Here is a 21,927-nt window from a genome sequence, read left to right on the forward strand (position 1 = left end):
GCACAGCAGCACTACAGAGTCCTAGAGTGACGTTTATGTATTTCCTTAATCTTCCCTACTACAGCATGACTTCAATCATCTCCGCATCTAAGGGGATGACATCAACAAATGAATTTGCTACTTGTTCCACGCAATGTAGAGCTGACAACACTTTCCACTTACTATCAACCTGGCAGTGACTACAGGGCCCACAGTCTCAGCTGCCACACTAACACCATACTGTCTGCTCCAGGGACAGAACGCAAGTGGGTTCACAGTGGGCTCCACAGTGAGCACACGGCACAGTCCAACATCCATGCTTTATCCACACAGCTTTAAACTGGTTATATTATTTGCTCTGCATAAATGGTCTAAAATTCTATCCTAAAACTACCATACACAAGACATACATACATACATACATACATACATACATACATATATATATATATATATATATATATATATATATATATATATATATGGAAAAGGCAATTACTAAATTTTGGCACTAAGATATTGTAAAAATGTGAATTAAAATGTATTATATAGTAGATAACAAGGCACACAGGAGGGACTTTATTCAAGGAGTTTACATAAAGAAAGATATCTATGTCTTACCACTATCTTGGCTAAGATGCCATCGTCATTTGCATCTAAGGTGACCACAGCCTTGTCTGTCTCAATTTCACATAACGAGTCTCCAGCACTCACAGCTTCACCTGAAAAACAACAGTGAGTCTGTTTGGTTGTTCTGTTTTAAAGTGGCATTTTATTACTTATTTATTTAGTGGTGTGTGTGTGTGTGTGTGTGTGTGTGTGTGTGTACATACACACAATAACTACATGGCTCATGTGTGGAAGTCAGAGGGTAATTCGTGGGAATTGGAGTTGGTTTTCTCTTTCAACCATATGGGACCCACGGAGCTTGGAAGCAAGAACTGAGCCTTCTTACCAGCCCTGTCTTACTCTTCTAAGTATGAAAATTAGTATGAACATGTGTACAGCACGAATGAGTAAGAAAGCATTCTATGCTGTGAAAATACAATTAGTTCTCAATGTGTGTTTGCACATATATGTGGATATTTTATGTTTTCCAAAAGCTATATAGTGGGTATATTTACTATAATAAAAATTATTACAAAGATAGATACAATTTTAAAAATGAATTCATACTCAGAGATAATAACAACAAACACATTTATTTTCTGGGATAAATAAAGATTCCTTGTGCCTTTATTTTTATTTTTGTGTTTGAAATGAAATGTCATTTATCCATGCTAGGCTTGAGTAGACAAGGACAGCCTTGGATTCCCAATCCTCCTGCCTCTCGGCCTCCACCCCACCCCCATTTCAGGGGTGGAATCTGACTATTCCATTAAGTGAGAAACTGTATCATTTACAATATTTTTTGTTAACTGTTTAGGACAAATTCAGAAACTCTGCTAGCACAACACAGCACAGAATGAATATAGCATAAACAGAAAATAAAATACATCTGTGACGCCAACTAAGACCATTGCTATGCAACAGAAAAAATATAAAACTCAAAATGTATACAGGAGACAATACTACAGAAGTGCAGGTTTCTGGACCTAGAGGCCAAGAAAAAGATGTGTGTTACGTGAAATAATAAAAATAATGGCAAGATCCCGTGCTATGCTGGGCACCAGCAGGTCACATGCCCCCAGTGGTGTGTTCTCATCTCAGCAGACTCTCTGGCCCAGAGCTCCCAAAACGTCTCCACCCAACTTGATAAGTTCCCTTGGCAGGTCTTTGCCACACCAGCCCCACGCAATGATGGCCCACCTCGCAGTTAGCTGTCACAATACTTGGTAAATCAAAACTCTTGAAGCTTATAATTAATCAGTCACATTTATATATCAAAAAATTCTCAATTGACAAGATGCCCACACAATTTCTGAGCCAATTGATAATGTTACAAGCTGCCCACCTAGATTAGACAAGTTATCCCAATTATTCTATCCTTTTATGATATTCATAGCTACCTGTGGCTATTTAAAGCCATGTGGAATCTGGATCATCTTCCTCTTGCTCCATCTTCTTTCCTTCTTCCCCTTCTTCCCTGTCCCCATCTCTGAAATTCTTCTCTCCACCTCCCTTTTTCCTGTCCAATCACAGGCTTCTTATTGTATTAATATTTAAAGTGATTGGACAGGGAAATTTTTGCTATAGATGTGGGGCTGACAGAATGATCAGTCAAGGCTTCAGGAGCCAAAGGATAAGAAATGAGGGGACTAAAACATCTCTCAGCAACATGAGCTGAGGTAGAGTACCAGTGAGGACAAGATGAGCATAACCCAGGGTGTGGGGGATGGGCAGGAGGGAAGAATGGAAACAAACAACAATCCAAACTACTGTCCACCCAAAGTAAACCACAAAAGACGGTTCTCAAACACATAAGAAAATCAATGTTATAGAAACAGAATACAATCAATAATTACAACAGAAACTAAATTTTGGAAAAACTATCATAGCAAGTCTTTTCAAGTATTTTGAGATAAAACAGCCATTAAGAATACAAGAAGTTTTTAAAAAATTACAGAAATGAAACAAAATAGTGTCAGGAAGAAAAGAAAACAATTAAAAGTTGTGGCGAGAAAGACTCAAGGTCCTGAAGTGAAGCATCAAGGAGACAGAGCAAGAGCATGACAATGGAGGGGCACTAGCAGCACTGCAAGGGCAAACGGGAAAGTTAAAGAAGGAAACAGCAGGAAGGGCAGCCTGAGGCACCTCTCCTCAGGAGTTGTAGAGACCACTGCTGAGAAGTTCCCAGTACTAGAGGCAGGAGTCAGGGCGAAGAAGAGTTCTGAATGGTTGTCCTGACTAAAAACGGTACATAAAGGAGTCTTGTGGCTTGGAGGGAGGCTCTGACTTTAAACTAGGTGCTGGTGACAGGATGTATGCACATGAACGTTAATTAGCTTTACTTGGATGAAAGCTCAGCAGGGAACAAGAGTATTAGATAGTATAAACATGAATCCACATTTGATAACCAGAGAGACTGCATTGTCGACAATAGAAAACACACTTTACAAAGTTATCAGGAAAGAACAGATTACCTCAGTGGAATGACAGAGTCAGAGCACACTGTAGGAGCTGCAGGAGTCTGAGGACAGTGAGTAGCACTACACTGAAGAAAAACAGTGTCTAGAACATCAGACGCAGCTAGACAACCAAATGCGGATGAACTGTCGAGTATTTTAAGGCACATAAAGTGTAGGTAAATTTACTAATAGTGATTACTTTAAAGAGCTCTTACAAAATGTAGTTTAAGACAAGCAGACACAAACAGGAGGGGTGTACACAAGAAAAAGTCCCCACTGAAGGTGCTCACAAGTCACTATTTACAATGTAACACCTAAGGTTAAAAAGTGAATTAAACTCTAAAACATTAACAGATAGATAAGGAGAAGGGTTAGTGAGGGCTAACTGTGCTCACAACTTTGGTACAATTAGAAGAAAACTGAGTTAATATTAGATCCATCTGGCAAAATTTAAGGATTTAAAAATACAAATAAAATCTATAGCATTCAAAATTCAGGAAAAACAGAAAACAAAATGATTGTCTAAAAAAGTGAGAGTATAAGAAATAAAAAGAATAAAAACAGAAATGTCTAAAAAGTTATAGAAATCCACCCAGGGTATGAGTGATGGCAGTACCAATGAATAGATTAAAACCATCTATTACAAACAGATTATCACAATGAACACAAAACTAAAATCTTTGCAAATGTGCCTTAAAAGAGACAGACCAAAAACAAGGCTGATGAAAAATACAGAAGTAGAAAAATATGAGATATATAAACATACCTACTCATATACAGTTCTCAGCTGTATGCAGCAGAGATACTAACTGGCTGATATAGTAAGAGAATACCAAAGAAAAACCTAACATTAATAAATACGTCAAGAAAGGTCAATGTATGGGAACTTCTCTCTATACCACAATGAACAACCAGGTGATTTCAGTTACAGGAGCTCAGGACTACTAATATTAATATTTTAATGAAGTAAATTTAGCTGTTAGATGGTATTTATCAAACATCAACAAGGCACCTACCTCCTTTATCCCCAACAGGATGTTCTGACCAACAAATATTCATTGACAACCATGTTGTGTACTAAGGATGCAGTCATGAGAAACAAGAGCGGGTTTGTCTGTTTCAATTTCTGACTCAAGGAACTCCTTACATCCCTAGTAGAGTCGGCAGGGTAAGAAGCCAGCATGCTCTGGGAATATTCAGGAGGCCCTCTAATTCATCTCTAGAAGGAAAGAGAAGCTCCCTAGGATAAGACAGCTCCCCAAGCCTGAGGAGATGAGTGGACAGTGCGTCAGCCACACAAGAAGGTGCCCAGCCAGAGACCACCCTGAGACCACAGAGCAGGGTGCTTTTTAGGCAAGTGGCAAACAGAGCAAGGGAAGCAGTGGAGACCAAGCTGCAGAAAGCTAAGAACAGCAGGAGAGCTGTTGCTCCAGGCTGCCCTCCTGTGCATTCCCCTCAGATGCTTCAGGAGAGGCCCAACACTCTCTATTTCCAGCAGAACCCCCACCCCAGTGTTTCTGCTGGAGTAATGGGAGAACCTACGAAGACGCACAGACAATAAACTCTGGCCATACAGGAAAAAATATTGTGGTATCATTTTTCACACACATTTAAATTTCAACTACTCTTTAAGAAACATGTACAAACTTACTTCGGCCATGTAAGTTTCTGAGTTACTCAACTGAAATACTTCTGCTGTTCCTGAATTCCTCTGCTAACTTGGAAAAAAATCACAACGTACATCAGGAAATGCTTTGCTGCTGCTGCTGCTCTCTCCTACTTACTGGTCACAAGCTCCTTCATAACAAGAGAATTTAATTTGTGTTTTCTATCATTCCCCAAGTTTCAGCCAGTGCACCCCCACTTAACTTTAGATGGAAATCCCTTGAGGGGCAGAGACTTCAGAAATCCTTAGTTCTTCATAAGGAAACATAACATTGTTCTTTCCATTTATTTGGTTACAGCCTTTGATTTGCAGCACATCTGGAAAAGACATTCTTTTTCTCTCTAAAGCCACATCTCTCTCTATTCACATAAAGACTATGTCAGCAATATGAGCATGCTGAGGGATCAACAGAGAGGGGACACAGAAAAACCAGTCACTTGTTGAACCACAGAGTTTAAAACAGAATTATTCCATGAGGAAGCACTGTCTGTAATGATCAGGAGGCTGAGGCTGAGCAGTCATCACTGGCAGTGCACCCAGGACATTTGAGACTGTGTAAAGACTCCCAAAGATCCGAACCCATGGCTCCAATACTGATTAGCACTGAGCCACTTGGCAGAGTAGTAATGAGGAGCCTCTGCCAACCCCAGACACAAATGATCTCCGCCAAGTTACTTATCCTTCCAGTTTTCAGGAAGATTTTTAATGTGCAGCTATAAAGAAATGTACCTATAAGTTTTATGTTTACACTTCACATATACCTTTAAAAAACATTTTGCAACACTTCCTGTTAAAAATAAAGTTGCAGATATATTTCTAGCTAATAAGCCATTAATAATCAAAAAGCAGCCCACCTCCCTCCTCTGCACTCTGTCATGTAAACAGATCACTCTGCAAACTTTCATGTCCATGGCACACACTCAAGAATGGAAGGCACTATGAAAGCCTACCCTACAACACAAGGTTCAGCTCTGCCAGCAGTCTATGTTCTAGTGGGTCGTTCTTAGCTGAGGCTCACTGGTGGGTCCCCAGCATCACGTGGCTGGCTGCAGAAGATGGCAGCTCCTCTGCTACCTGCACCATCTCCTCCTGGTCCATGTCAGTGTTGGAGGTGGAGCAGGCCTGGAGTAAGAGTGTGGGCCCAAGGAAGAGCCAGAGCAGAGGCTGCTGCCCAGCCCGAAGCCAGCATCTTCATCCTGGTCCTTTGTCCCGATAAGCAGCTGATGGAACTGAGGATGCATTCCACGGAGGCTTCCCCCTCTCCTACACATGTCTCAAACACAGTCAATGGCAATGTTGATTGTTTTAAATGCAATCAGCTGCCTCTTACACAACAATTTTATTCTACTGGATGAGAAGGCCAGACATGTTTCAAAGGTGTATAGAGAACAGCCAGCTGTTATCTGTTCAGCGAGTGGTCAGATCTGTATGAAGAGTAAAGAAAACGTGCCTGTCATTGCTACAGGGAGTCATGACGACCATAAAAGAAGCCAAACAGAAAAGCCTGTTTTCTCCTGTTCTAGAAGAAATGTTGAGAAATGCTAGGTTTAAAGATAGGACCATCAGTTTGGCAAGAGCTGGTGCTGAGAAGGGAGTGGCTACCTCAGACAGCAGGTGTCTCTGGCATGAGAGAAATGCTCTACAACTGAACTGAGGTGGTAGTCACATCAGAGTGTACTGAAAATCGATGATTGTTACAGTATGTTAATTATTACCTTGATAAAACTGTCAAAATAATCCTGCACTGAACAAACTGTGAAATTTACTTCATTTTCAAATGTTTCCACTTTAGCATCACAGACACATGGCCATACACAACAGAAGCCAGGGCCTCTGCGACAACTGACTCCACTCCGATTACTCCAGGAGCACCTACTCACACTGCATGCAACGTCCTTCAGAATAACGCAACACTAGTTATAGATCATCAAACATCTTACATCAAAGTGGTGTGACACGCTCACGGTTCTCAGTGACGTGAGGCAAGGCAGGGCACAAGGGCAGACTCTGAGCAGTCACATTCCCCACTCACTGCCTGCTCCATCCCTGCCCTGCCAGCCTGCGCACCATCATCTCAGTCTGCTTTTGTTCCACAGAGTAGAAAAACAGACTTTTACACAGTGAGAAACTCGAATCTTCTAAAATACACTTGACTTTTTGGTTGAGAAATAACAAACTATGCTCACTTTAAATGGGAAACATGGAAATATACCCCCAAATAGGAAACTTTCAGTAAGGGGGGGAATTACAGCTCAACTCATCTTTCAAGAGATTGGATATGTGGATACAGCCTAGAGTTTTCAAAGCACCTTCTCTAATTTTTTTGGTGTTTTATTCAACTCTTAGACTGAAATAAAATATAATATTGAATACAAAGCTACTATTCTGACTCATTCAAAAGACAGAGATAACATATGTTATTATTTTTACTTTTCTGTAACTTAAAAAATAAAATGAAGATGTGTTCTACTAGAATCCTAAAGCCAAGACTTAGTTTCACTCAATCTGCTTACTCCCAGGGTGGGCAGCCCAGTGGACAGACGTGGTGAATCTTGCGGCAGGATTTGCTGTACTCTGACATCTTAGCTTCAAACACACAACACACATGTACTCGCAGCACTGTCTGACGTGGCTGTAATTACAAAGCCTCAGACTTTTAGGAGCCCTTAAAGCTTATGAAGATCGCACTTTGTCACAGAGTATCAAATCATTATCTACTCTTTTCTTGCAGTATCTACCTTCTTACACGTTTTAAGTTCTAAAATAATTGTTTTAAATCAGTGACTATACATCAATAAAGACTTCACTATCAAAACAGAAACAATAAAACTTTCAGAATATAAATTTGTCTTCAACACAAAATGAATTAACCAAGCCATTATAGATATATTGCACTCACTCACCATTTTAGATCATAGAAGCAAGTCTTTAAAGGGCTCATGAATTACCAGAAACTAGGATTAAAAATGGGCTCAACTACTTCACAAATGGTCTATATTACTAACTAAATAACACCCCCTGTCCCCAAAGCTGGATTAGTACAGAATTTAAGGAGCAAACTGCAGGGAAATAGGCTCCAGAAGGTTAAACTGTATTGTTTGTCATTCATGAAACAAGTGCTCTGTTAGAAAGTAGAGCAGATGTCTGAACCGCATGCTTCCTGCTTCCTGCCTCCTGACCACACTGTCCAGTCTCACTGATTACCTCACCACACTGCTGGTGAGATGCAGTGCTCACGTCTACCAGCCTGTAACTTCGCAAAGTTGATGGAACTTAATCTTTTCAAGTCATTATTTAGGGGTGCCAACATCCTGCTGTAATGAATATGGAAATAGCCAAAGCTCTAAGTCATGAGGAGAAAAAGCTAAAATAGACTCCATGGACAATACTACTTAGAAACGCAGAATTTCCTCAGCCATTGAAAATTATTTTAAAAGATGTCAGAAGCTATGCAGAGCCAGTCCTCAAAGTGCTTCAGTGAAGCACTGGCTTTGGTTTCTTTGAATATGTTGTCTTCCATCTTCTCCTTAGTCTTAGTGGGTAAGTCTCATTTTATTCTTCTCAGTCCCAACTTCCTTTTCTAATCTCCCACTGCTTTACCTTCCTATGTGGCATGAAAACTGTCGTCCTGCAGTTCACAAATCTGTGGTTGTGGGTATTTGGGGGGGGGGGGGAGGATGTGGTTCTGCATCCCCTGCTTCCTTCCTCTCAGGGTATCCTGACCCTACTGTACACCAGGGGGCTGGATGGATTTGTGGGCAGGGGTTGGGGGGAATTTAGTGCTATGGTTCTTTACACAAAGGCCTTCTCCCAGGATCTTCCATGAAACAGCTCTCTAAGAGGATCTTAGCTTGTGCACAGACCTTTATTCAGGGTGGGCTTGTGTGCATACAGTTTATTCCAGGTGAACCAGAGGTATATTTGGACTTTGGAGAGTGGGAAAGAGTTTTCAAGGTAAATGAAAATCATTGGCTGGAGTTTAAAGTTCGTGAGTGCCTCATTTGTATGAAGAGACATTCCAACAATCATAGGTACTTGCTGGGTGGATCCTTATTAGGAAAAGAGGAAGTTTGCAGTCTGCCAAGGACTTGTCAGCCTTCCCTAGGTAGAGGGTGTGGGGAGTAAGGACCCCAGACAAGGTGAGACAGGGAGAAGCCCTGCTGGCAAAGGGAGTCCTCCATTTTGAGCACAACTCAGACGAACTATCCTGTCATGGTAGATTTCAACCTTTATACGCAGGGTTCCCCCACACAAATCTTCTGTTCATGTCTTATAACACCCTCACCCAACCTTCAACATTATTTTTAATTTTATGGGCAACACTTTTCATGACTAGAACTTCCACTTGGCCCTTTTCTCTGCCTGGTGATTTTTACAGTGTGTCTATGTTATCATTTTTAATTCCTTCTCTTATATGTTTAATAAGTTCAAATTCACCTATTTTTGTTTGAGTTTAGTAATTCTAACCAATGACAGATCCTGGATGTCTACTTGCTGCTGGCCATGCTTACTGAATTTCATGCTCAGACAACTGCTTCTGCGCACATCATTAAGTCTGGACTGAGTTCCCAGCAAATGGGACTTGACCTTGGAATCTTGCATGGGTTATAGCTTGTATCCCACCAGAATGGCTTCAAAGGTATTAAAAGCTGAGAACACTTTGCCTCAGCCAGGAAGTTCTTACTCACAAGGTCCCAAGTACTGTAAATCTGAAGCCCATGAGAGAAGTTTCAAGGGAATAGGCATTCTCACTGCACAGAGCCTGCCAGACCAACAATAACTCTGCTGTCACACAGCACTGAGCCCTACTCATACTGATAGCTCACATTCTACCAGCAACCCACACCTGGGCCCAGATGCCACTTCCTGTAACAGGCTGAGCATCCTGCCTTCAACGTTTAATGCATCTCAAAATCAACCAGGCCCAAACCTGAATTTAACCACGGTTTCCCTTTTCCTACCTCTCAACCAGCTCACATCTCTCTTCCTTTCTCTCAGCAGTTCCAGGCCCGGGAGGGCACATGGATTCACTTTCCACTTCCCACTCTGGCTGAATTCTTAGGGTCTCTCATGTTTTAAGTCCATTTATTCTACAGGGACTAGTTAATCTGCAAAACTTTCCAGGGTCTCTGTCACATTCCACACTTTTGGATCTAACCAAGTGCTCACTAAATAACTGCTTACAGAGGCTGCCCAAACTGCTTATAACCAGGGAAGAAAACACACTAACACATTCCCCGCAAAGGAAGAGATCTAAGCAATGCTACCAGTCAAATGAAACTTCCAAGACCCATGAGACATAATGTACCATACCCCTTACACCCACACCAGCCCGATCCATATGACCACACCTCTGCTGTGAGGCCCCTTTTTTGAATTTCCAAATACCCAGATTCCTTCAAAGAAAAGTAGTCCTGTCCTAAACCACCACCACGCTCATTTGGCCAGGGTTCTCAACTAAATGCCTGCCAGCTCTCTTCCCGGTCTCCATACTTGCCATCATTATGGGAAGTAACACCACAAATCGTTCTACCTTTTGGAGTCAGAATAGAACCCTGTGAGACTTAGAATCCTTGTCCATGCTCTACACGCTGCATATGCTATTTGATGAACACTAGATTGCACCATTTAATAGCTGTTTGCTTTAAAGAAACCTGTACTAACTGCATCAATCACATGGGGGCACCCTCCAAGTCCTGGCCAGAGCTAGTCCCATGCTCCTCCCTCTGTCCTTTCTTAAACACTTGCTTGATCAGCCCCAAGACAAACACCAGGGAGCAGGGACCTGCTGGCCTACAACTTCTCAGTGTATCTAGTGATCTGAACACAGGCTAAAGATCTATCCTCTTTCCTTCAAAGTTAAACACTTTGGAGCATGAATAAAGAGGATGGAAGTATAGTTAGAGATGTGTAATGAGATGCTGGCCAGTGGACAATATCTGGAGGGGTTACTCTTACTACCAATGGAACGGTGACCAAAAAGATGGAAAAAAGAAACAGAAAGCAGATCCCAGAAGACAGAGGGCCTTTCCCACCTTCCTTTACATTGCTGTTACAGCTTTTCCTTCTCCGACACAGAACCACAACACATTCACCTCTTTGGCCTGGATTTTCAGTCTTTTTTTTTTTTTTCTAAGCACCATACTAGACCCTTGAGGTCCGGTGAAATGGCTGCTATACACAGTAGACAAGCACAACTTTACAGACAGGTTTGTATCAAGTATTTTTAATAACTTAATAACACCAACAGTCAAATTCATCTGGTGATTTGGAAAAACTAAAGAATGATTTCTTACTTTAGAGTATACTGCAAAGGTACTAAGTACAACTTCTAAAGTATGTGTGTGTACATATGTGTGTGTGTGTGTGTGTGTATAACAAAATTCCAAACACACACAGAAGAGGCAAGGGAAGTTAATGAAGTCATAGCATCAAGAGACTCATAGCCAGTCTTGTTGCATCTATTCCAGTCCTTTAACCTCAGAGCTCCCACCAGTGTTACTTCAAACCCAATCACAGACATAGCATGATGTCAAGACCTAGCTCTTGGACATAACTACAGCATCACTAAACTTCTAAAGAAAATGATCCCTTCAGAGCATTAAAATTCTAGCCACTTTTAAAACTTCTCTTCTGCTTGCTAGGCTCATAGTCAATATAAAGTTTACACACCGGCTTTAGTCTCTCAAGTCAGTTATGGTCTGCGTGCCATTCTTGAAATTATGTGTTCAAGAAGCTGGCCTGTAGCATTCCCTAGTCTCTGGCTTGTTGACTACTCCTCATGCATCCTCAAACAGGTTCCACTTCTTGCTGATATCAGGGAACATGGCAGACTTAAATTAAGTACATTCAGTTCCTCTTCTGGTAGGACTACTTCATGACAGGTGAGATATATTAACACCAGGAAGCACAGACTGCCTGACTACCTTCTTATCATGATGCTAGCAGCCGGACAATCACTAGCTACATCTCTTACTTTATAACAGACTGTACAACCGTGATACACTGACATTAGAATGGCTTTTACACAACAGCTGAGGTATGCTGACAATGAAACATTTCTTCTCATTGATTATTTGATTACCTTCAGCTACAGTTTAGAGGAAAGATGGGGAGAAGTAGCTGAGTCTTTCCATTTATTACTAGTTTCAAAATGAGTTCATTTCCTAGAATCCTCTCAAGTTTTTCAATCACTACTAGTTTTCAGTTCTGAGAAGTCAGGGTTCAAACACACTGTGTATACTCGAACACCAATTATCAGCCTTACTGATCCTTAAACAGCCCCATCTTTGGCTCCTGAAGTCTATAAAATTTCGGATCATATCCTTGCTTTCTGAAATAACAGGATACTCTCGTTCCTGCTCTAGCAGTAGCCAATCGCCAGAGTTTCATTCACTTCAATGGGAGCTGGGACTTAAGAGACTGGAGTGTGGATGCTTTATGGCTGGTTGGTCTTTGTTTCTACACCTTTCCAGGAAAGACCATGACAATTATTGTCATGGGGTCTTTATTTAATCTCTGCTACCATTCATCTGTTTTGTCTGTGACCCACACCAAAGTCCAGGCTACCCAGATCCATCCACCTCAACTATTCCTTTGATTTATTCTATAAAATACATATATGAGCCAGACATTAACACTACCAATCCAACCATCATAATATAATCACTCATCCTAACAGCTCAGGACTGTTTTTGGAACTCCTTCAGCTAGAATCTATTAGGCATTTATAGGCAAATATACTGACATTTAAAATAGCCTTACTAGCAACTAGATACATGTTTACCTGTTTCAATTTGTCTCAACATTAGGGCACTTTCACATTTTAATTTTGTAAGATCACACAAAATATGTATTTTTCCTATGTCAAAGAGAAAAATAAATCTATATTCAGAGACATCTACCCTTTCTGTCTCCCCATTCTATCCTCTCCATCACAACCACTAATTGCCATTTTAAAGCTTTTCTCTTATCCCTTTCTGGGTGCTGATTCCATGGTCTCTCACCTACTAGGCAAGTGCTCTCCCACTGACTCCACCTACAGTCCTTGGTTACTGAGGCCTGGGCACTGCCCTTCCTCTTTACTGTTGTCTCTACCCTGCTATTTTTCACTGAACATCTCTCCACACTAGCAGGAGATATCTCACTTCTTTACAGTTACAGATGTTTTAAAAGTTAACCAACAGCACTCAGCTCATCCTGACCAGCATCTGGGCTGCCTCCATTTTCTGCTAAACAGGCAATAAACAGCCTCACATGCGGGGCTCCTTGTCTCATTTTGAGCAGTGTAACCCTGAGACATTCAGGCTACTCAGCACTCTGAGTATGAGCATTCACTTCCACCACTCCATCCATTAGTCAGCTGATCAAACATCTACATTTCTAACATGATAATGAAAAAAGATGTTTAAATAGCACTTGTTTGCTAATGTTTTTTAGATTAAATATCTTTTCTCTCTATATTTAAGAGTCATTCCGAATCTTTTTTCTGTAACTCACCTGTCATATATTGACTTTTTTAGGAATAGTCACACTGTGGTACACGCTACAAATACTGCTTTTTTCAGTTTATCACTAGATTCTTTTTCTTTGGCTTGCCATCTTTTGTTATATAAATTTATTATTGTCATTATTACTTTGTCTTATGTGTATGTGTTTCACATGTGTGTGCCTAGTGTCCATGGTGGCCAGAAGAAAGTGCTAGATCCCCAGAACTGGAGTTACTGACAGTTGTGAGCTACCACTTGGGCCCTGGGACTCAAACCTGGATCACCTGGAAGAAGAGTCTGTACTCTTAACTGCTGAGCATTTTCTGAAGCTCTACGAAAACTTTCTTTTTCATCAAATTTAACACTTATTGCTTCTTAACTATAGATTCTGAGAGGCAGGGGATTCATCACACTGTCAGCTATAGAAGAATCTATCAAGCTTTTTCCTAGTACTTGTGACAAATGTTTTTATTTTTATAGAGTATCTGACTTGTTGATAATTTAGTCTTGGCACAACACAAACAATGAATATAATACTGTGTGTTTTCACATTTAAAACATCCATGAGTATTTACTGCCCCACTTTCTATTCAGTTCCACCAGTCTGTGTTCTGAAGCACCTACCACAGTTTTAACTGTAGAGGCTTAGGGCTCAGTAAGTAGCAAGCCACAGTCCTCCCCTGTTGCTGTTGTTTCATTTTTAAGAGTTTCCCTTATATTCTTTCTTATTTATTTGTCCTTTCTATTGAAAGCACTTTCCTAGTTCCAGGAACATATGCAGACACATACAAACACAATAAGGTTCTAAGTTAAGCAACATGAGAATGATTTTGAACCTAAAAGCCACAAAAAAGAACTAAATGTTGGAAGGGAAAACCTTGAAGAGTTCACCATTATGTGACAGTGAAAAGACATGGTCTGACCCAGAAAACTCTGATGTACCAATATGGTAAGTGTTTATTTACACAAATCTATGCCAACTAGCAAAGAAACACATCTGCTTCCTTCCTATCACACGAATTATGTAAAAATACATGGTGCGACAGGAACAAAATGATCAAGTCATCAAGCAGGGAAGACATCAGGAACACAGCTGCTCACCTTCCTTTTTCAGCCATTTCACAATGTTCCCTTGTTCCATTGTAGGAGACAGTGATGGCATTAGGACCTTAATAGGATCCGCTGAAATTAAAAACAGAAAAGATTAACCAAACACACAAAAATGCTACATACTCACATTCACATACCAACACAAATATTACACACACACAAATATTACACTATACATACATACTTTCATACTACACACACTCATGTACTAACACACACTAACACACATACAATGTCCCTCACAAGCTATTGAGAAAGGACACACAAAAAGTATACTGCAAAATGGAAATGAAGTGACTACGGAAAAACAAAACATTAATCTAATACTTAAATACTTAAATATTTAGAATACTTTCAGATCCCTTTTCATGGCTAAAATACACAGAACAAAAACAAGATAGGCTTCTAATGTCCTATAGCGTAACAATCAGGATCAGATCTAATAACTTAACTTCTAATCCTATACTATTCAATGTACAACTGTACTGGGCAGGAAAACCTAGGAGTTAAGCAGACATTAGATCCCAAAAGGTGTTATAAAAACATCCCCTTGACTCATGAGACCTCTCAGTAAAGCAGAGTTAAGAAACTACTTTCTCCCTAGATATCTAAAGGAGACACTATACAATTACCCAGCATCTTTCCCAAGAGGCTTCACTGTTTAGGACCTCATTGGAAGTGCATAAGTCTTTTACATTACAACCTATATAAAAGTTATTCTGGCAGAATGCCAGAGCAACAAATGCTATTCCCAGAAGTCATCAATGGAATGTCTTTTGTCCTAAAGGACTCTCAAAGGACTGTGGCACAGGCTGTACCCATTGCAAACATGAGGAGAATATATTATGCTTGCCTTCTCTTTGTTAATGTTACAGGGTTAAAAGCAAGAGCATTTCACACACATGTTTAAGGAAGTCAGATATTTCCTTTTAGAAACTGACTGATTTTACTATAGTTTCAAGTGGAAAATGCCTATGGCCTCATGATAAAGGCATTTTCAGTCCTTTCAAGTATACAACAGTCACAGGAAAACTCTCTGCTCTTCACTTCTCTCTGAAAGACCAGGAATAGCACTCACGCAATGTTTTCATTTTTTAAAAAATAATTTTTTGTTAGTGGAAAATGTGTATCTCCTCAGGTCTTCCATGGTCTGGGTGCTAATCAATTTCCTTCCAAAGGCAGGTTCACAGGTCCAATTCTTTCTGTTCCAATCACTAAGGCTCTGTAGGATTGTGGCAGCAATTCACACACAACCTCTCACCCGCAACTAAAAGGCCCAAAGTCTAATAAATACAGGGCTGGACTGAGAAATCCAACCACAGATGTCCATGGATATTAAGGCATTCCCTGTTCCAATCAAGCCATTAGTGTTTAGACTCTACCTACTCATTTGACCTCTAGTCACCTGACTTTTAGTTGTTATCAGTCTTAAAAAGCTAGAAAAGTAGAATGGCCACTCATAATGGCTCAACAATGAGAGTCTAAACTACACGTCCTATTAGCATTCACATTTTCAATCAAAAGACTGCAGTTGAGACCTCCTGCTTAACTTAAGGCTAGCCTCTACTATGTTATGGTACTTTGTGTCTCTGTGTACCTTAATGTCCATTAAATGCAATTCATCAATTAATCACTGGTTACTGGTAGCCTAGGGATCAACCACAGCAAACCAGACATATCAACTCCACATGAGCATATTTTATAAGTCTAACAAAATACCTAATATACCTTTACCTTGGGCATATAGAACTGCAGCATTAAGAAAGCACTTTTACAAATGATGGTGAGTGTTTCAAATGTACTAGAGAGCAGTTAATCTCAAGGTATCTCAAGAGAACAGATATAGATATGTGTCAGAGAGCTAGCTTAGTGCTTAAGAGCACTTACTGCTCTTCCAGAGGACCTGGGTTTGAGTCCCAAACTCACATGACATCTTATAACAATATGTAACTCTAGTTCCAGAATATTTGAGGAGATCTTCTGGCCTCTGAGGTCCAAGCATAAATGTGGTACACAGACATACATGCAGTTAGAACTTCTATACATTCAAAGTAAACAATTTTAATTTAAAAAAAATGAGAGGGAAAACAGATTCAATGGGTCTCCTAACTCCTAAGTTATCAGCAAAGAGGCTGGAGAACAGAGGCATTCTGCTCGTGTCTACTTTGGCTTTCATTAACTATCACCAATAATTTCATTTAATTCCAAACTGAAGTCTAGTTGAAATAAATTACAACTATAAAACAGCTCTTAAAGTGTTTTTCTTAGTCAAACAAATCTTTGTGCACTAAAAGAATTAGGATTCTAGATAGGTAAAAATGATGCAAAGGTCTATGTACCACCTCAATGCACTGTTATCTATGAGGAGACCATCAAAATCTTAATTAAGTCAAGTGGACATAAGGGAGTCTTCTTAGAGCAAACACACATACACATGGTACAATTCTAAATTGCAATGATTGAACACTTATAGTTATGAAAAATTTCGTCAAGTGTTCAAAAGTTAATACATGAAATACATTTTAAAGTAATACAATGAGCATTTAAATCTCTGACTATGGTAGAGCTGATTACCGTTTTTCACGGCTTACTAAAAAAATGAAGACAACTGCTAAGGAATGTTTATCAAGCTCAACTCTCAACATTTATTTTTTTAAACTCATAGAGACAAATGTGTTTAGGAATATAAGAAGGCAACAAACTCTTACTCCTAAACAGATAAGAAGCAAGTCTCAATCTAAAAGCTCAGCTTTTCAAAAAGTCTCAATATGTTGCTGTTATTAAAAAGCTCAAGCCTGGCATTATGAGAAAGAACATGTCATGATCATACATATATTAATCTGCCAAACAGAATTCCACTTCAGAGAGGTGAAATAAAAGGACACAGTGCTCCCACAATCAGATCTCCATTTGTGACAAATATTAAATCAGTTCTCTCAAAAGAGACCTCATGTATTTTTACATTTGGTTCAGATGCCATTGTACGACTCATATTATTAATCTCCCGTGATAATCTCTCCACCAAGAGACCTTCACATTTGCATTACCCCTGACATTAAAGACTGTATTATGAAATGTCTGCATTTATTAAGCATTATTTTCCAAAGTACAACATCAAGACCTCCACCATTTTTATTTTAAACATAAAACAAATCATAACCACTCTTCACACCCTTTACAGGTGAATTGGAATTGCTTCCCCGAATGATGACAATAAAATCTAAAAACCCTGCAGTAGATCACTGTCCTTACTCTCCACGAAGGTGACAAAACCTGATCACTCCACAGACTTCCTGCTAGAAATGCCTTTTCAAACCATGAGCATTAACTTATTAACAAGAGTACAGGTTTCACCCTAATAGATCCTCTATAGATGGGAACATTATATACTTCTTTCCCAAATGTATTTTTTTTCTTGATAGAGAAAGTATACGATCATAAACTAGGCTTTAGCGAGGCAGTGGTGGTGCACACATGTAATCCCAGCACTTGGGAGGCAGAGGCAGGTGGATTTCTGAGTTCGAGGCCAGCCTGGTCTACAAAGTGAGTTCCAGGACAGCCAGGACTATACAGAGAAACCCTGTCTTGAAAAAACCAAAACAAACAAACAAACTAGGCTTTAGGTATCAGGCCTACACATAGCTACTACCTGCCCTTTGTGGCTGTACTCAGCTCCCTGGAATGGGATTAAGCCGCACCCATGCTTTCCATGTGCTTTAGATTTACAGACCCCCCCCTTCATGCCAGCGAGCAGTACATTCCACACTCCTGTCCCAGTGAGAAGGCTGGGATGTGCCCCAACTACTTCCTACTAATATCCACTTCCTAATTGTGAGCAGAGGAAATATGCTCAACTGGTTATACGAGTTTACATAAATTAACACCTGACCATATTTGATATTTTGTAGTGATTCACTGTTTGTTCATTTTTATAAAACAGTTAAGATTATTTCAAACTGGTTGGCAAGTGAGCCGACATACAGAAATTATAAAACATTCAAAATATCTAATGACTACACTGTTGTGTTTTTAGTATTTTATTTTGAAACATTAACTTTTAAGAGTAAATGTCTCACAAATTACTACAACCATTTTACTGTCTGTCTCATAAGAACAACACAATAATTAACACTGGAATGTTGTTGCTTGATATACAATATGAGCTATATGAACAATCTCCCACTAAATTCAAGTGATTTCTATAGTTCTTTTAGATCTAGCCTGTCAATTTTCCTAACTAAAATTCTGACTTTAATTTTAAATGTGGCACAATAATCTGATTCTAATTTATTTTCTCTAACATACGTTTTTATCCTGGCAACAAAACTCATATTTCAGCAAAATCAATTATATTACAGATTTAAGTTCTTAGCATATACAGGCATTCTAAAAGGTCACTGGATCAACAGAGAAATTAATATAAACAAATTAATATAAACAAACTCTTAAAACACAAATGCAGAACAAATTGCTTCCTGAAATAGATCTAAGCTCATTATAATAACGAAAGTAATTAGGGACATGCAGTACAGCCAAGTGGCACACTCTACCCCATAATTGAACTGTAACCTAATCACACAAAACCATGAAACCAACAGGCCAAGACAAAATTAAATTGCTCAGTACTCTCAGCTTCAAAGCAAGAACTCACTGATAAAATGCATCTTTAAAATTGTTATACAAATAAAGCAATCCTGCCATCTGCAGGCTGAATGGATTACAGCAGAACAAAGGGCAGGTGACTTAGAGCCAGCACAGGCCAAAGAACTGCAAGACTGCAATGGTGCATAGAGGCTATTTCAGTCTCTTTAAAATAAAGTAGCATCATGCTACTTTGCTGTGGTGCTAGTAGAATTACTGAGAGGTCACAGGTCTTGCCTGGCAGGCTAACAAACATTCCAAAGACAATACATGATATCCAGTTGCAACCTACTGTTTGCATATAAGCAAAGAGTAAAACAACACACCTAAAATGACAACAGCTATTCAACTCTAGTAAGCTCTGGAATAAATTTATGGAAGTTCACTCCCTGCCACAAAACTTATCTAACACTGAGGGGAAAACGGCCTTGAATTTTCATTTTGAAAACAGAAATCAATCAGAAAGTGGAGAACAATAATAGTACACAACTTTGGAAGTAGAAAAGTAACAGTTACCCAAAAATAGACTAAAAAGACCCTACAAAGCTGCATCCTAAGTCAAAAGACTGAGGTGAACAGAGGGGAGGTGGGTGGCTAGGTGTCTCAGCCCTGTGCTAGGTACCAACCAACTCCATCCCATTCAACAGCATACAGGACTCTTTTCTCTAAAGAAAACTTAAAATTTAGAATTTAGGTTCAACCTACTTGTCTTGGGATATACAGAAATGAAAAACTGAAGTCAACTGAAACATTAGTTGATGTGACTGATATTACATTTGTAGAGTAAAAAAGTTGTGCAGGACAGCAATTCCTGCAGGAAATGAAAAACAAGGGTAATAAACTTTTAAAACATGGGATGCCTCTGAGGCACACAGTATACATTTAGTACAAGCAGTGTCTATGAAATAAACAAGTATACAAAATAAATGCACCAAGTACTGAAAGACAAGAACTCTAGTGACCAGAACTCACCCACAGACAATGTCTAAGATGCAAGCAAGAGGGTTGGCTAATTAATGCCAGAAGGAAGCTGAGTGTCAAAACCCTTGACTTTTAAGGAAGATGACTGGAAAAGGGGAAGACATGGGGAGAGATCTACTACAGGGTTATTAGCCTCTATGGTTATTTTGCCATATACCATGTGTGTGTGTTACCGTACTAAATGAAATATTTTCTTATTTAACAAGTATATACATATTGATAAAATATTTTTTAAAAGCATTAAGAATGGAGAGTAGCACTAAACTACCTGGGTCAAATTATAGCCCCACTGATTTATTAAGCTGATTTATTATTCTGTACTTCAGCTTCCTCTTCTGTACAACCATGATGCATATTTTCATAAAGAAATAAGTGATGCATACAAAGTCATTATGATGGGCTCTGGAGAGGACTAAGTCCCAACTACTTATTATTGACAGGCAGCATATTTTTGATAGGCACTTAGAAGATGGGTTCCAGGATGTCTACATAGATGCGTACGTTCACTGACATACTCTATAGTATTCTAGACATCACAATTCCTTCCTGGAGTAATGAGAGATGGAGTCACAGGTGTCTTTCACCTTCCCAGCCTAAACTCTCCCCTCCTCCAGCCATAATCACTCAGCTAAGCTACATTAACTCCTGTATCTGCTCTATTTCATCTCTATGCTGTTTCTATCATTAAAATCACTGACAAATGTTTTATCTTCGATGTTACCACAGCTAAAAGTCAAATTTGCAGTTTGAAAAATACCCATGGAGTGGTCTGTTTTGCCAGCCTATGCCTAGGCAAAATCAGAATTTTGACCTCAATGAGATTATGTATTTTAGATGGAAATATTTTCAGAATAATCCAAGGGAATACTTTAAAAATCTATACTACAGTAAATTGGAAAAGCTTAAAGAAATTGATAAATTTCTGGACTCAGCCAAACCACCAAAATTCAAATGAGGAGATTGAGATGATGATAAGGAGGAAGAGGAGGAAGAGGAGGAGGAGGAGGAGGAGGAGGGGCAGCAGCAAGCCAGGGCCACATGAATTCAGAGCAGAATTCTACCAGCCACTCAAAGATCTGCAGCCAGATCTTCTTAACCATTTGAAAAGATAGCAACAAAAGGAGCACTCTCAAACTCCTGTAAAGTCAGGTGGTTCTAATGTCAAAACCTGATAAAGACACAGCAAGAAAAAGAAAACTCTAAACCAATATCCCTGATAAAGAGATTCAAAATTGTTTGATAACATACTTACAGACAGAAGCAGACATACATTTATAAAGATCATTCACTATAATCAGGTTGGCTTTATCCCTGAAATGCTGGAATGCCTCAATATCCCTGAAATGCTGGAATGCCTCAATAAACGTAATAAACCACATAAATGGACTTAATAGACACAGACAAACCCTTTGACAACATCCAACATGCCTTCATAATAAAATTATTAAAAGAATTAAGACTAGAGGGAATATATTTCAACATAACAACATAACAAAAGCTATATATGAGAAACCCATAGCCAACATCATCATAAATGGAAAAAAGTTTGAAGCAATTCTACTTAAGTTACGAGTGAGTCAGGGGCGTCGCTCTCCCCACTTCTTTTAAATAATATACTTGAAGTGGTAGCTGAGACAATAAGGCAAAAGCAGGAAATGAAAGAAATAAAAATGGGGAAAGAAGTCAAACCACCCTTATCTGCAGAGGACATGATACTATACATTAGAGAGCCCCAAACTTCTACCAGAAAACCTCTAAAATGGTAAACTCAGCAATGTGACAGGATACAGAATCAGCTTGCACAAAGCCATAGCTTTGCTATATACCACCAATAAACATACAAAGATTATTGACACATTCCCAGTCACAATAGCCTCAAAGAAAATAAAATAAAAATAAATCTAACCAAGCAAATAAGGAACTCGACAATGAAAACTCTAAACCACTAAGAAAAGATATAGACACTAGAAAATGAAAAGACAGTCCACTCATA

At 39.3% G+C, this 21,927-nt stretch overlaps 1 protein-coding gene across 1 annotated transcript in view; it reads right to left on the minus strand.

The window, feature by feature from the left end:
• Positions 1–21,927, minus strand: part of Pdhx (pyruvate dehydrogenase complex component X) — a 52,218-nt gene that overhangs the window by 22,745 nt on the left and 7,546 nt on the right. Inside the window, exons 2-3 of the mRNA XM_021193124.2 lie at positions 14,304–14,384; positions 601–701 (exon numbers count right to left, since the gene is read on the minus strand). Coding sequence (XP_021048783.2) covers positions 601–701; positions 14,304–14,384 — 182 coding nt within the window. The remainder of the gene's footprint in view (positions 1–600; positions 702–14,303; positions 14,385–21,927) is intronic.

This window comes from Mus pahari, chromosome 3 (genome assembly GCF_900095145.1).
Source record: "Mus pahari chromosome 3, PAHARI_EIJ_v1.1, whole genome shotgun sequence".
NCBI classification, from domain to species: Eukaryota; Metazoa; Chordata; class Mammalia; order Rodentia; family Muridae; genus Mus; species Mus pahari.